Source organism: Anolis sagrei, chromosome 2 (assembly GCF_037176765.1).
Source record: "Anolis sagrei isolate rAnoSag1 chromosome 2, rAnoSag1.mat, whole genome shotgun sequence".
NCBI classification, from domain to species: Eukaryota; Metazoa; Chordata; class Lepidosauria; order Squamata; family Dactyloidae; genus Anolis; species Anolis sagrei.
Window position 1 is genome coordinate 173744086 of NC_090022.1, and position 16502 is coordinate 173760587.

The window sequence follows — 16502 nt, forward strand, 5'->3', positions numbered from 1 at the left end:
AAACATTTAATCTACTGATGCCTCAATTAATGTAATTGTATTGGTATCTATGTTTATTTTGAAATTGATCAGTAGCTGCTGCATTTCCCACCCTCGGCTTATATTCGAGTCAATACGTTTTCCCAGTTTATTTTGTGGTAAAATTAGGTGCCTCAGCTTATATTCGAGTAGGCTTATATTCGAGTATATACCGTAATTTGCAGAAAGTATCTCAGACAAAAAAATAGCTGTTGAAAAGAATGTGATGGCTAATATATCTCCTCCCTCCTTGCTTATCTCGCTTTCCCTTTTCTTCCATATTTCCTCTCTTATCCAGGGTGATGTGGGGTCTCCACTGATCTGTCCTGACCCCAAGGGTGGGGCATGGCTTCAGCTGGGGGTGTTAAGCAGTTTTGATGAAGCCTGTTCCCGCCCCTATGTCTTCAGCAGCCTGCCTCACTACTTGCCCTGGTTGGAGAAGATCACCAAGGCTGAAGGGCATCGGTACAACCTTTCCGTTCCTTGGGAACGGCTGGGCCCGGCTAGGAACCTTAGGCTGCTGCGGGAACCAGAGAGTGAGTAAGAGCTTGTTATTCCTCATAATCCGTGTGAGGCATAACTCTTATTTTTTAAAGACTACGGTTTTTAGACTCCTTCAACTAGCATAGAAGTTGTAGATCGAAAAAACAACTTCTTCTACATCACTATTTGTTTATCGTGTCAGGAGCAAACCAAACAGTTGTATTGCATTTTTTAACAGACAAACAAGCAAACAAACAAAACAAAAAAGTTTGCAAGCTCGGTAGTTGATTAAATATTGTGAAGGAGCCAGTATATTACTGCTACTAATTGTAGAGGCTTGGCCACTAATTTGCAAGGACTTATTAAACTGATGACACAACCAATAGCTTGTAATGCTACTTTGGTCTTTCTTCAATATGTAGCGTGACTTGACTTGGAAAAGAATGGTAACATAGGCTTGACTTTAAAAAGAAACTGTAACAAGTTTATTGACGTACAGAAGCTTGATGGTTTCAAAGTGTCCTTTCTCTTAGAGGTACAGATCTTCAAAGGTTACATTCATAACAATTCTTAAATAACTCTTAGGAGGTCTAATTCTACTAACAAACAGGTCTCAAACTTAGTTCCTTTAAAAAGATGTTTCTTTCTTTAACAGATTGTTTCAAGCACACGCTTATCCTTTCTTTATAATGGTTCTGTTACAACAAAGATGCTTATTAGGGCTTCCCCTCTTTTTCCACAACCGTTACTTTTAATATAAATAAGTTACTCGACTTATCTACACTATATTGGCTCAACCAAAATCTTCCTGATTCTTAATACCAAAAAATCAGCTTTCCCCTGTAGTTCTTTGACTACAGAATCCTCACTGGTTCTCCACACACAACAAAACCAGTGACCTCTGCAGTTCACCGACCACAGACTGACTGCTTTAAAATGGCTGCTCTGCCAAGTAGCAGTTGGCTCCGCCCTTATCTCCATAGCAACTCAGCTCAAAGCGAGCTAAGCGGGCTACCATCCCCCAATATTATGCAATACTATATACTTACCATTACAAATACTTATCTATAACAATACATAACTGTAGATAAAAAATTACACTTCATCACAAATGTCCTTTGACCAGTAGCTGGCCACTTGGAGTGCCTTTGTTGTTACTGTAAGAAAGTCCTCCATTGTGCATGTGGCAGGGTTCAGGTTGCATTACAGCAGATGGTTTGTAGTTTGCTCTTCTCGACACTCGCATGTCGAGGATTCCACTTTGTAGCCCCATTTCTTAAGGTTGGCTCTGCATCTCGTGGTGCCAGAGCGCAGTCTGTTCAGCGCCTTCCAAGTCGCCCAGTTTTCCGTGTGCCCAGTGGGGAGTCTCTCATTTGGTATCAGACATTGATTGAGGTTCTGGGTGTGAGTCTGCTACTTTTGGACTCTCACTTGCTGGGTGTTCCAGTGAGTGTCTCTGTAGATCAGGGGTCCTCAAACTTTTTAAACAGAGGGCTAGGTCACAATCCCTCAAAGTGTTGGAGGGCCAGATTATAATTTGAAAAAAACAGGAATGAATTCCTATGCACACTGCACATATCTTATTTGTAGTGCAAAAACACTCAAAAACACTACAATAATTAAAATGAAGAACAATTTTAAAACATAAATTTATTAGTATTTCAATGGGAAGCGTGGGCCTGCTTTTGGCTGATGAGATAGGGTTGTTGTTGTTGTTGTTGTGTGCTTTCAAGTCGTTACAGACTTAGGTTGACCCTAAGTGAGGGCTTGGTAAATGACTTTGGAGGGCCACATTCGGCCCCCGGGCCTTAATTTGAGGACCCTTGCTGTAGATCTTAAAAAACTATTTCTTGATTTAAGTCGTTGGCGTGCTGGCTGATAGCCAAACAGGGGATGAGCTGGAGATGTCTCTGCCTTGGTCCTTTCACTATTGGTTGCTACTTCCCAGCGGATGTCAGGTGGTGCAATATCGGCTAAACAGTGTAATTTCTCCAGTGGTGTAGGGCGCAGACACTCCGTGATAATGCGGCATGTCTCATTAAGAGCCACATCCACTGTTTTAGCATGATGAGATGTGTTCCACACTGGGCATGCATACTCAGCAGCAGAGTAGTAAAGTGCAAGGATGATGTCTTCACTGTGTCTGGTTGTGATCCCCAGGTTGTGCCAGTCAGCTTTGTATAACATTGTTCCTAGCACCCACTTTTTGCTTGATATTCAGGCAGTGCTTCTTGTAGGTCAGAGCACGGTCCAGAGTGACTCCCAGGTATTTAGGTGCGCTGCAATGCTTCAGTGGGATTCCTTCCCAGGTAATCCTCAGAGCTCAGGATGCTTGTCTGTTCTTAAGTTGAAAAGCACATGTCTATGTTTTAGATGGATTAGGGATCAGCTGGTTTTCCCTGTGATAGGCAGTAAGAGCACCTAGAGCTTCGGAGAGCTTCTGTTCTACCATCTCAAAGCTCCCTGCTTGAGCAGTAATGGCACAATCATCAGCATAAACAAAACTCTCTGTCCCTTCTGGCAGTGGCTGGACATTTGTGTAAATGTTGAACATTGATGGAGCAAGCACGCTCCCCTGAAGCAGGCCGTTCTTCTGTTTCCGCTATCTACTTATTTGGCCCTGGAACTCAACAAAGAAGATCCTGTTTTGTAACAGGTTTCCTATGAGGCGGGTGAGATGGTAATTTTTCTCAGGAGGAGGTGATGGTTTACAGTATCATAAGCTGCTGACAGGTCTATGAAGACAGCTCCTGTGATCTGCTGCCTTTCAAAGCCGTCTTCTATGTGCTGAGCCAGGTTCAACACTTGCGATGTGCAGGTTTTGCCTTTCCTGAAGCCAGCTTGCTGTGGAATCAGACAGGGGTCTATTTTTCCATAATTCTATGCAAAATAAGTCTCTCCAGAACTTTGTAGAGATGGCATAACAAGGAGATTGGTCTATAGCTTTTTGGATCATTACGTTCTTTGCCTGGTTTCAAGATGGCTGTGACTTGCTTTCCTCCAGATTTTGGGGATCTGACAGGATGCAGTGCAGTTGTTCATCAGCTCCAGCAGCCAGCACCTTGCTTTTGGACCAAAGTTTTTGATTTGTTCCATCCATAGATCATCCAGACCAGCTGTTTTGCCATTTTTACATTTATTGAGAGCCATGTCCAATTCAGTAGATGTAAAAGGTTCATGAAGGTTGTTGTTCTCAATCGCTACATCACTATAAATACTATATATGCCTCTGGGCAGACCAGTTTCCATCAGGAATCGTGTTCTGTAAACATTGATTTAATTTGGGTAAGTAGTCTGGATTCTTTTCCTTTACACTGACCAGCCTCTTTCCCTTCCCCAGCCTTGGTTGGATGGATCTCAGCAAAGTCATCTTTGCCCTGGCAAGCACTCGTTGCCACCTGTGCCAATGTGAGCTGCGGGGGCTCCATCCTGAGCCACTACTGGGTGCTGACGACAGCACAGTGTGTGAGAGAAGCGTAAGTGATGCACTGTTCTATTGGCCTGGTTGAAAACTATATTGAGATGGGAAAGATTTGTATTTTTCTCTTTGGTTGCTGTTACGGTTGAGCAGGGTGGTTTGGTCCAATACAGCAATGACATTTTTTACATTCAGATCCTTTCTCACATGTGACTTTTGTCTTGTTGGGAATTTGGAACAAGTGCCTTTTTGTGAAGCTTGTTTTTTTTTCCGTTCAACCTGTTTTGCACTTCGAGCAGAGTCATCTCATCACAGGGTGGTTGCTGAAAGGTAAACCGATCCTACCCACCCAGGGATCAGTCAACTAGAGCACAGAGCAATGACTGCAGACTTATTTGGCTTAATCTATGCTCAACAGCATTGATGAGCTCAGATCCCATGAGATGCAAGTGATGCAAGAGGCAGTTCCACCAGAGAATTGGATCGATCTCGCCATAGTTCTTCACACTTTCGTTGACCCTCCCATCTGTAATCCCAGTATTGTAAATGCATAAGGATGCTATCCTTCCAGCTGTGACCTTAATTTAATTTGAAGCGCACCTTACACCTTCCCTGGGCTCTACCTAGGAACAATTACACGTTCCCTGATCCCGCCGTACTCAACACTTATTTAGCCATGATACTGTTTTAAAATGTGTAATGTGATTGTAATGTTTCTTTGACGTTGTAGTTGATTTTATTTTGTCTTATTTTATTTTATTGTGTGTGTTTTAATCTGTATTTTTGGGCTAGTCCCCTGGTGAGCTGCCCCGAGTCCCTTTGGGGAGATGGTGGCAGGTTATAAAAATAAAGTTGTTGTTATTGTTATTGTTATTATTAAGCAAAAAAAGGACTAGGGAAATTAAGACTGGCATTTTAACTCGTTTTTACTGGTTGTATTTATTTATTTATTTATTTGCGACATTTATATGCTGCCCTTCTCACCCCAAAGGGGACTCAGAGTGGCTTACAAGCTATATATATATATATATATATATATATATATATATATATATATATACATACATACAATACATTATACCATTAGCACTGTGCTGGTGCGGCTGTGATGACATGATGGCTACAGTCTTGGACAGCAATGGCTCCCAAAGTGACCCATTTAAGGTGGAATCGGGTGTCAAACAGGGATGTGTTATTGCCCCAACTTTATTCTCCATCTTCATCACTATGATACTTCACCTTGTTGACGGGAAGCTTCCCACCGGAGTGGAAATCATCTATCGGACAGATGGCAAGCTGTTTAACCTCAGCAGACTGAAAGCCAAAACCAAGGTTACAACAACATCTGTTATAGAACTCCAGTATGCTGATGACAATGTCGTCTGTGCACATTCAGAAGAAGATCTACAAGCCACTCTAAACACTTTCGCAGAAGCATACACGAAGCTTGGCCTGTCACTGAACATCAAGAAAACCAAAGTGCTGTTCCAGCAGTCACCAGCCATCCCCTCCCCAATGCCAGAGATACAGCTTAATGGTGTAACATTAGAAAATGTTGACCATTTCCGCTACCTTGGCAGCCACCTCTCCACCAAAGTCAACATCGATACCGAAATACAACACCGCCTGAGCTCTGCGAGTGCAGCATTTTCCCGAATGAAACAGAGAGTGTTTGAGGACCGGGACATCTGTAGGGATACCAAGGTGCTTGTCTATAAAGCTATTGTCCTCCCAACCCTGCTATATGCCTGCGAAACGTGGACTGTCTACAGACGTCACATGCAACTCCTGGAACGATTCCATCAGCGCTGCCTCCGGAAAATCCTGCAAATCTCTTGTGAAGACAAGTGGACAAACGTCAGCATTCTGGAAGAAGCAAACACCACCAGCATTGAAGCTATGGTCCTCTGCCATCAACTCCGCTGGGCCGGCCACATTGTCCGGATGCCTGACCACCGCCACCCAAAGCAGTTCCTCTACTCTGAACTTAAGAACGGAAAACGGCACGTTGGTGGACAGGAAAAGAGATTTAAAGATGGCCTCAAAGCCAACTTTAAAATCTCTGGCATAGACACTGAGAACTGGGAAGCCCTGGCCCTTGAGCGCTCCAGCTGGAGGTCAGCTGTGACCAGCAGTGCTGCAGAATTCGAGGAGGCACGAGTGGAGGGTGAAAGAGAGAAACGTGCCAGGAGGAAGGCGCGTCAAGCCAACCCCGACCGGGACCGCCTTCCACCTGGAAACCAGTGCCTTCACTGTGGGAGAAGATGCGGGTCAAGAATAGGGCTCCACAGCCACCTACGAATCCACAAGGAAACCCATCATGGAAGACCATCTTACTCATCCAACGAGGGATCGCCTAAGCAAGTAAGGTATGGCTGTACCAGGAACTCCAACTTCTTTTTCTTTCTTTGAGTGTTTGTATGTATTCCAAGGTTCCATGCATTTTGCAGTTAGGTGGCTTCCCTTGGTTTGCAATTATAGGGCCAATGACCCATCAATCATCGTTGGGTTTTTTAGTTCCGCCCCTTTCCCCGGGGTTCAGGAAGAGAAGGGAGACATTTTAGCTCAGTCTTACAGTTGAAAGCTTAGCTACAGGATGTGAATCAGCTTCACCTGTCGAGAAGCTTCGTTTCTTACGAAATTCCGGAGGAAAACAGTTCCAAAGGACTCCAGCTGGAGAATCTACAAAGCCTTGACTGGTAGGTCTACTCGGGAGCCAAGAAGCAGTTTGGAGCCAGGAGTAGAGCCCACACCAGCAAAGTTTAGAAAGTAGATTGCCCAAGGAAGGGTTAAAAAGGGTTTCCCTCTTAAAAAAAAGAAACAGTTCACGAAGCCAATTGCCTGTCCCTTGTGGACAAGATTAAGAAAGCCACCAGTTGATTCAAAGCCTTGAAGTATTTGTTTGATCTGTTGAAGATCTGAGAAGTATTTGATTGTTTTGTTGAAGACCTAAGCAATAATAAAGGATTTTGTTAAACTTTTCAAGCTTCTAAAGACTCTGTATAGGAAAATCCTTAGGGCCTCTCACTTGAGGCACCCCGACTTCCTGCTGGGCACAAAGAGCACGTCCTGTTCAAAAGCCAATTGCTATAGGCCCAGCGCATGACAGCACAAGCACAGTAAACTATCAGCGCTATACATCACTATATTGTACTATAAAATTATATTGTAATATTATTAGTAATATTACATGTAATATAAAATATATAATTATAATATCATATTATTATTATTAGTAGTAGTAGTATACTGCATTACATTATAATATTATAAATATTATATGTATATACAATATATTATATTATATTATATTATATTTTAGCATAGCACAGGAGACAAGGTGGAACTGTCCCCTGGCCTCCCCTGTCTTCACTCTGGCTTAGAGTGGCGGTTGGTGCTAGGGGGAGGGGGTCTCCAACTGATGACATATGCAGGAGACAAGATGTATATTGTACCCAATGTAAAAAAAAGAGTGACAGGGACACAATATGCATAAAAGATCTTATTTTACCAAATAATTCCCTGAATTTAAGGAAGAAAAACGTTACCAGGAATAACCTTCAGAGACATTCTTTTAAATCCATTTGTTGTAGATCAGTCAGAGGCTGATGGTTTAACGGATGATTTAGAGAGGATTGTGGGCTTTCCTGGGAAATTCAGGCTGTCAAGTCTGGGAAATTCAGGTCTGGGAAATGATGTTTCTCTCTGTGAGAAAACTGGCTCAAAAAGTGCAGGGCCTCAAGGCCAGTCTGAGGAGTCAGAAGTAGCAACAGCAGATAAGGAATCGAGTGAAGAGCTGAGTGATAAGGAGGGTTCCCAGGGGAAACCACATGTAGCTACAGAGATGAACAAAAGACTTTGTTTACAAAGAGCCAAAAATATATTACATCAGTCTGTGGAGAAAATACACAGGAGATGTAATGCTTTCATGGGTATCTATTAAACAACAAGTTGTTTACTTTAAGGGCCTTTCAGGCAACGCTGCATTAAAGTGAGAAGCTAAGCCTGAAGCATTAAAGTGAGAAGCTAAGACCTCACTACCTTTGAGGATGCTTGCCATAGATGCAGGCGAAACGTCAGGAGAGAATGCCTCTAGAACATGGCCATATAGCCCGAAAAAACCTACAACAACCCAGTGATTCTGGTCATTAAAGCCTTCGGCAGTATAGCTAAGTTTGAATTCTCTTGCTCTTGGTTCAAGTCAGGCCTTGGTTTTAGATTTTAATATACTGGGAGTTTTCTATGTTCCTGTTCATGTACTCCTGTTCAAGTTTTTCTAGTTATACTTTCTTGCTTGGGGACTTATCTTGTATCTGTGATTTCTGGCTGTTCCAGGGCTTTGTCACCTCTGGAACTGTATGAGAAATTTGGATTATTGTTTGGTTATCTTCTGTTGCTAAACCTTTTTGGATTATATATCTTCCTTTCTTATTCCAGCTTTTTATATACCTTTTATATGTTTTACAATAAACTGTTTGCTTATATTCCTGGATTCTTGTGTGGTGCAGTGGTCATAGGTTTTTCAGGCCTGGATTGCAACACCATTCATGTGCAATGTACATATACATGGCAAACATTCAATGCCATAGACACACAACATATATAGACAGACACACAGAGGCTATTTAGCATTCCAGCTTCATGAGGGTATTCTGGCCACCAGGGGAGCTGTCGCTTCACCGTCCATTTGTGACACTGATGGAGTACTTCCTCATTCTTTGCACGCTTGCTGGAGATTTTATGGCATTGTAAATTAGTTAAATTAGCCTCCCCGCATAAGTGGTACCTAAATTTCCTACTTGATAGATGCAACTGTCTTTCGGGCTGCAAAGGTCGACAGCAAGCTACACAAATGGTCGGAAGCTCACTCAGACCCGGGCTGGCTTCGAATTCATGACCTTTCAGTCAGTAGTGATCTTAATGCAGCTGACTCCCAGCTGTTGTAAATTAGTTAAATTAGCCTCCCCACATAAGTGGTACCTAAATTTCCTACTTGACAGATGCAACTGTCTTTCGGGCTGCAAAGGTCGACAGCAAGCTACACAAATGGTCGGAAGCTCACTCAGACCCGGGCTGGCTTCGAATTCATGACCTTTCGGTCAGTAGTGATCTTAATGCAGCTGACTCCCAACCAGCTGCACCACGGTCCGGGTGCAAGCGTGCTCCTCACACTATCACCCTCCCATATTATGAGCAAAAAAATGTCTTCCCTTTATGTGTTGCTTTGTCTCTGATTTGAAACCAAATTAATTCAACCTCATCTTCAATGCATACAGGGACCCAGAAGGCACTGCTGTTTTTGTGGGGTTGATGCACCCCAAAGGCCACGTCAAGGGGGTCCGTGTGGCTGGGATTTACCTCTCTCCAAACTCCAGTGTAGCTCTACTGCTTCTCCAGAAACCCATCGGCTTTAACAAGTACATCACTCGTATGGCCTCCTCCGCAACAGCATCTTGGGATAGCTGTAAAGTGATGGGCCTGCAGATACTACAATCCGGTATGACGGGCAAATGACTACAGAGGATGGGGGGGGGGGGGGGGAGGAGGGAGAAAGTGTGCTGTTGAGCTGGACTGAATGTTCCACGACCAATCCATACTAAGCAGTTATTATTCCTTAACAGACTGTACATATCCGTTTGAACATACTGCACCAAGTTGAAGCTTGTTCTGTACAAAGAGGCAGGCAACTTGAGTTTTTGTTGACCTGGCTATTATTTCCAATTGCAGAGTACAATGGGGAGAAAACGTTTGTTACGTATTTAATCTAGTCTCAAAAAAATAGGCAACCTGATTTAACAAATGACACATACACACACGTTGGCAACAAACGGTCCACAAATGATTCATCATTATCCTTGTATGAAAAAAATGTGTGAACTTTTCGCTTTAGTGCTTTGTGGCATCCTCTTCAGCCAATAATGTCTTCAAGTATGTTTGCAGAACCCTTGGTCAGTCTCTCACATCAGTTTGAAGGAATGTTGTCCCGTTCTTTCTTAAAGAACTGCTTCAGCTTTCCTCACATTGACAGTTTACTTTAGGTTTTGCCACAGCATTGCAGTGAGCTTTGAATCTATTCTAAAATATGAATCCATCCATACTACGGTCTCATTTGCTATGTATGTATGTGGAATTGAGGAACAAGAAGTTAGACTTTGTTCTTGTGGGTTTTTTCGGGCTATATGGCCGTGTTCTAGAGGCATTTTCTCCTGACGTTTTGCCTGCATCTATGGCAAGCATCCTCAGAGGTAGTGAGGTCTGTTGGAGTTAGGAAAATGGGTTTATATATCTGTGGAATGACTGGGGTGGGGCACACCCAGCTCTTCTCTGCTGGAGCTGGGTGTGAATGTTTCAACTGACCACCTTCATTAGCATTTGAAGGCCTGGCTGAGTCTGGGGAAATCTTTTGTTGAGAGGTGTTAAGATGTGCCTGGTTGTTTCCTCTCTGCTGTTTTGCTGTTGTAATTTTGGAGTTTTTTAATACTGGTAGCCAGATTTTGTTCATTTTCATGGTTTCCTCCTTTCTGTTGAAATTGTCCACATGCTTGTGGATTTCAATGGCTTCTCTGTGTAGTCTGACATGGTGGTTGTTGGAGTGGTCCAGCATTTCTGTGTTCTCAAATAATATGCTGTGTCCAAGTTGGTTCATCATGTGCTTTGCTATGACTGACTTCTCTGGTTGAAGTAGTCTGCAGTGCCTTTCATGTTCCTTGATGCGTGTTTGGGCAAGGCTGCGTTTGGTGGCCCCTATGTAGACTTGTCCACAGCTGCATGGTACACGGTAGACTCCTGCAGAGGTGAGAGGATCCCTCTTGTCCTTTGCTGAATGTAGCATTTGTTGGATTTTCTTGGTGGGTCTGTAGATTGTTTGTATGTTGTGTTTCCTCATCAGCTTCCCTATGCGGTCAGTGGTTCCCTTGATGTATGGCAGGAACACTTTTCCTCTGAGGATGCTTGCCATAGATGCAGGCGAAACGTCAGGAGATAATGCCTCTAGAACAGTGGTTCTCAACCTTGGGGTCGGGACCCCTAGGGGGGTCACGAGGAGGTGTCAGAGGGGTCACCAAAGAACATCAGAAAATACAGTATTTTCTGTTGGTCGTGGGAGTTCTCCATGGGAAGTTTGGGCCAATTCTATCATTGGTGGGGTTCAAAATGCTCTTTGATTGTAGGTGAACTATAAATCCCAGCAACTACAACTCCCAACTGTCAATGCCTATTTTCCCCAAATGCCACCAGTGTTCACACTTGGGCATATTGAGTATTTGTGCCAAGTTTGGTCCAGATACATCATTGTTTGAGTCCCCGGTGCTCTCTGGATGTAGGTGAACTACAATGCCAAAACTCAAGGTCAATGCCCATCACACCCTTCCAGTATTTTCTGTTGATCATGGGAGTGCTGTGTGGCAAGTTTGGTTCAATTCCTTCATTGGTGGAGTTCAGAATTCTCTTTTATTGTAGGTGAACTATAAATGAAAGCAACTACAACTCCCAAATGACATAATCAATCCTGCGCCCAATCCCAGTAGTATTCAAATTTGGGTGTTTTGGGTATTTGTGCCAAATTTGGTCCAGTGAATGAAAATATATCTTGCATATTGGATATTTATATTACAGTTCATAATAGTAGCAAAATTACTGTTATGAAGCAGCAATGAAAATAATGTTATGGTTGGGGGTCACCACAACATGCAGAATTGTATTAAGGGGTCACGGCATTAGGAAGGTTGAGAAATACTGCTCTAGAACATGGCCATATAGCCCGAAAAAACCCACAAGAACCTAGTGATTCCAGCCATGAAAGCCTTCGACAATACAGTGAGACTTTGGTTGGGGGCAGAGGAGGCAGGATTCTTTCCCACAGATTTAAATGTGTAGAGTAGAGCCTGACAGCTTGCTGGTTTTACCATCTTTTGACAGGTGAGATTCAGGCTAACCCCAGTGCATACCAAGTAAAAGTGCTATTACCCTCGGACTGTGCCAAGGAATATCCTGGGGTCAAACCAGCCACGTATTGTATCGTAAGGGATAACTCTAGCTACCTGCCTGCGGAAGCTGTGAGTATTCAAAGACCCTCCAAGTGAACCACCACTTGGGATAAGCCAAAGAAGTTGCCTTGCTTCATTCTTTTCTTCCTCTTCACAGGTAGGTGAAGGTGCCGCCCTGCTGTGCCGTTTGGACTCAAAAAGCACAAGCTGGAGGCAGGTTGGCTTTGTGAGTGCACCCCTTCCAGGATCCCAAGCGGTTATTCTGTCCTCTTGTATCTCCTCCTATGCTGACTGGATAGAAGAAACATCAGAAAGAGCCAAGCACCTGGTGCATCTGTCCCATGGAAGTGCACCCCTTAGGCCAAATATTTGGCTCCTCCTCCTAATTCTGTCCTTATTTGGGGGGACGGAGTTGGGTTGAATGAAGGAACAAGATGGCAATTCCACACTTGGAACCTTCTTCAGGGAATGCTCTCCTTTGGATGTGCCCTCAAAGAGATTGGACGAAGGGCTCACTCAGCATCGATGGCTTTTTATTCTGCATGTGGACCCATTCTCATCTGCGAAGGTACCATGGGGCTCTTCCACCGGACACTGCCAAGCGAAAGGCAGCCCTCACCGCCCCCAGCACTCGTCAGTTGGGACTCAGCCAAGATGAGCTTCTCTAGACAATGTGGTCTATCTGAGCTGTGTGAGGTTGTCTATCATGAAGACTGGGGGCTGCTGTGGGTTTTTATATCAACCGTTACTTCTATGAAGGAACTAATTACAATTATGCTAAATGAGATGGAGACTGACAGGGTAGATAAAGCTAAATCCCGAGGAAGAAGACATAAAAGAGTGAATAAATAAATAAACCATGGCTGAAGTTCTAGAGAATTTTCCATCCATTTGCTGAAGACTTTGGATAGAGTCGTGTTCTGTGGCCAGGTTCTCCCATTACTACTCCCAGGGTTGTGTGTAGAACAAGCGTCTGCAACTGGGAAGTTCCCAATATATAAACATGCAAGATAACATATACTTTGTGAAAATGGAATTATCTCAAAGAGGGCCTATGGTTCGGATTTAAGATCTTCCCTTTCCTTGTCTAGGCAATGCCCTCCAATTCTAACTTTGCTTTCCAGGATGCATGGAATTAACTATAAAGGGAAAGGAAGTTTGGGAGTGGAAACAAGTTGAGGGAGGATTGCTTCCATGATCTCTGGATCTGTTGGTAGTCTGTTGCAGGTCAGACTTGATCTGTCAATTGGGGGCTAGTTCTTCCAAGCAGTTAGGACCATCTCTTTTTCTCATTCCTGAAGGCACTGTTGAAAGCGTAGCTGGCGGTTAGAGAAAATAAGTCTTTTCCATTTTACTCCATGTCTGTTTCAGAACAAAGGAAACACAGGTGCAGAGACATGCTGCGGACGGAAGGGCAAAGGAATACCTGGCATTCCTCAGTCAGGGCCTCCGGGGCTAGAAGTTACTGTCTGTGATTTACCTTCTTTCTGAACCGTGCTGTGTAATTTTAGGTTCCTTCCTCCGTACCCTGCCAACTTCCCACTTTTAGTTTTGTGTTGCAAGCCTTTGTCTTACAGACACACTTGTCTCATTTCTTGATCTCGGCTTTGTTCGGGAAACCCAGGTTTGTAGAGGAAGAGATGGGACATGGTGCCTTCACACATCACGGTTAGTTTGTGTGGCAACAGAACCGAGCAGTTCAGATTGTGAAACCCCTGGTCCCATCGGAGCAAGTGCCAAGTGATGCCTCTATGTGACATTGTAAATAAAACAGAAAAGGAAAAAAAAGGGTGCTTCCTGACATATCGTTTGTTGTGCAATCATACTACCTCATAATGTTATAGGAAATAAACAGTTTGAAGTTGTCTGAACTCTTCCTTTCTGTCTTCCAGTTTTGTTTCTTAGCATAGAAAAATCTAGTAAGGGGAGGGGAAAAGGATGGAATAGCTGCACAATATCTTTTGATGGTGAATGAGAAGAGTCAGGCATGTAGCCAGGGAGGGGCTTGAGGGGCTTCAGCCCCCCCCCCCCCCAAATTCTCATGGTGGTTCGCGAAAAGGCCTTACTGGTGCATTATTTAAACTGTTATGTTTATTCATATCATGATCTGATCACCATACTCAATATATCCCATATGCATGGGGGTATTGGGGTAATGATTCAAAAGGTTTGCTAGGCCAGACCCTCTTTCACTCAGACTCAGCCCCCCCCCCAAAACTCAGCCCCCCCTCGAAACCCCCCTGAAAAAAAATCAGCCCCCCCCCCCCCAAAACAAAATCCTGGCTACGGGCCTGAGAGGAGTCCTCTATCTATCTATCTATCTATCTATCTATCTATCTATCTATCTATCTATCTATTTGGTCCTGCTTTGCTACTTCAAGACTAATGTTGGAGAGTGGTCAAAGCGGTCCCTGGTCAAAAAAAGGTTGGGAACCACTGCATTAAAGGAACAGGCGTCTTGTCCATTATTCCCCCGGCACCCAAAATAGTTAAGTCAAAGCCAAAGACGACCTGGGTGGTTGTAGATTTTTCTGGGATATATGGCCATGTTCTAGAGGCATTTTCTCTTGACGTTTCACCTGCATCTATGGCACGCATCCTCAGAGGTAGTGAGGTCTGTTGGAAGAAGGAAACTGGGTTTATATTAAAGAGCAGAGACATCACACTGGCAACAAAGATTCGCCTAGTCAAAGCCATGGTATTCCCTGTAGTAACCTATGGATGTGAGAGCTGGACCTTAGGGAAGGCTGAGCGAAGGAAGATCGATGCTTTTGAGCTGTGATGTTGGAGGAAAGTGCTGAGAGTGCCTTGGACTGCAAGAAGATCCAACCAGTCCATCCTCTAGGAAATAAAGTCCGATTGCTCATTGGAGGGAAGGATACTAGAGACAAAGTTGAAGTACTTTGGCCACATCATGAGGAGACAGCAAAGCCTGGAGAAGACAATTATGCTGGGGAAAGTGGAAGGCAAAAGGAAGAGGGGACGACCAAGGGCAAGATGGATGGATGGCATCCTTGAAGTGACTGGATTGACCCTGAAGGAGCTGGGGGTGGTGACGGCCGACAGGGAGCTCTGGCGTGGGCTGGTCCGTAAGGTTACGAAGAGTCGGAGACGAATGAACAACAACAATATCTGTGGAATGACCAGGGTGAGACAAAGGACTCTTCTCTGCTGGAGCTAGGTGTGAATGTTTCAACTGACCACCTTGATTAGCATTTAATGGCTTGGAAGTGCCTGGGGGGAATCTTTTGTTGAGAGTGATTTGATATGCCTGATTGTTTACTCTCTGTTGTTTTGCTGTGTAATTTTTGAGTTTTGAGTTTACGTTCAGCAAAGGACAAGAGAGATCCTCTCACATCTGCAGGAGTCTACCATATTCCATGCAGCTGTGGACAAGTCTACATAGGGACGACCACCAAATGCAGCATTGCCCAAACACGAATCAAGGAACACGAAAGGCACTGCAGACTACTTCAACCAGAGAAATCAGCCATAGCAGAGCACCTGATGAACCAACCTGGACACAGCATATTATTTGAGAACACAGAAATGCTGGACCACTCTCACAACCACCATGTCAGACTATTATTATTATTAAACTTTATTTGTACCCCGCTAGCATCTCCCGAAGAACTCGATGCGGCTTACAAACACAATATAACAATACAAAACCTAAGGCAAATTAAAAACAATTAAAGCAATATAAACAACAAGCAATAAACAATACACTAAGACACAGTAAAACTGGGCCGGGCCAGAGTAATGGGTACAGGATTAAAAGTGCTGATGTGACAGGTGATATCTAAGGCATTATAGGGCAAGTGCAGTGTGCGGTGTGCAGCAATCTTAGTTCTAATAAAGTGCTTCTGGGACTTGGTATTGGAGATTTCCTAATCTGGGAAGGCACATCGGAACAGCCAGGTCTTCAAGTTCTTTCTGAAGACTGCCAATGTAGGGGCCTGTCTAAGATCTTTGGGGAGAGTGTTCCAGAGACGCGGGGCCACCACAGAAAAGGCCCTGTCTCGTGTCCCCACCAAACGCGCTTGCGACGCAGGCGGGATCACGAGCAGGGCCTCTCCAGATGACCGAAGACTACACAGAGAAGCCATTGAAATCCACAAGCATGTGGACAATTTCAACAGAAAGGAAGAAACCATGAAAATGAACAAAATCTGGCTACCAGTATTAAAAAAACCTCAAAAATTACAACAGCAAAACAACAGAGAGTAAACAATCAGGCACATCAAATCACTCTCAACAAAAGATTCCCCCCCCAGGCCTTCTCGGTGGTGGCCCCTCGGCTATGGAATGCCCTACCTGTAGACATCAGACAGGCCCCTTCGCTGCTGGCGTTCCGGAGGAAGGTTAAGACTTGGCTCTACGAGCAAGCGTTTGGCTAAACAGTGCAACTGAACACAGGAAGACGGTAAAATTGAACATAGGAATGGCACAAGGATTATGAGAATGGATTTTGTTCTGTTATCGAGGCGTCATGAATTGATAATAATTGTTGATTTTGTTGTTGTGTATTATGTGTTTTTAATTGTTTATTGTTGTGATAACCTGCATTGTGTAAACCGCATTGAGTCGCCTAATTA

The 16502-nt window shown here is 43.9% G+C and overlaps 1 protein-coding gene across 1 annotated transcript in view; it reads left to right on the forward strand.

Moving 5' to 3' along the window:
* Positions 1 to 12901, forward strand: part of LOC132766536 (uncharacterized) — a 40425-nt gene extending 27524 nt beyond the window's left edge. The window contains exons 9-13 of the mRNA XM_060760883.2: positions 317 to 554; positions 3842 to 3977; positions 9196 to 9416; positions 11837 to 11973; positions 12062 to 12901. Coding sequence (XP_060616866.2) covers positions 317 to 554; positions 3842 to 3977; positions 9196 to 9416; positions 11837 to 11973; positions 12062 to 12325 — 996 coding nt within the window. The 3' untranslated portion in view covers positions 12326 to 12901. The remainder of the gene's footprint in view (positions 1 to 316; positions 555 to 3841; positions 3978 to 9195; positions 9417 to 11836; positions 11974 to 12061) is intronic.
* Positions 12902 to 16502: the final 3601 nt, after the last annotated feature.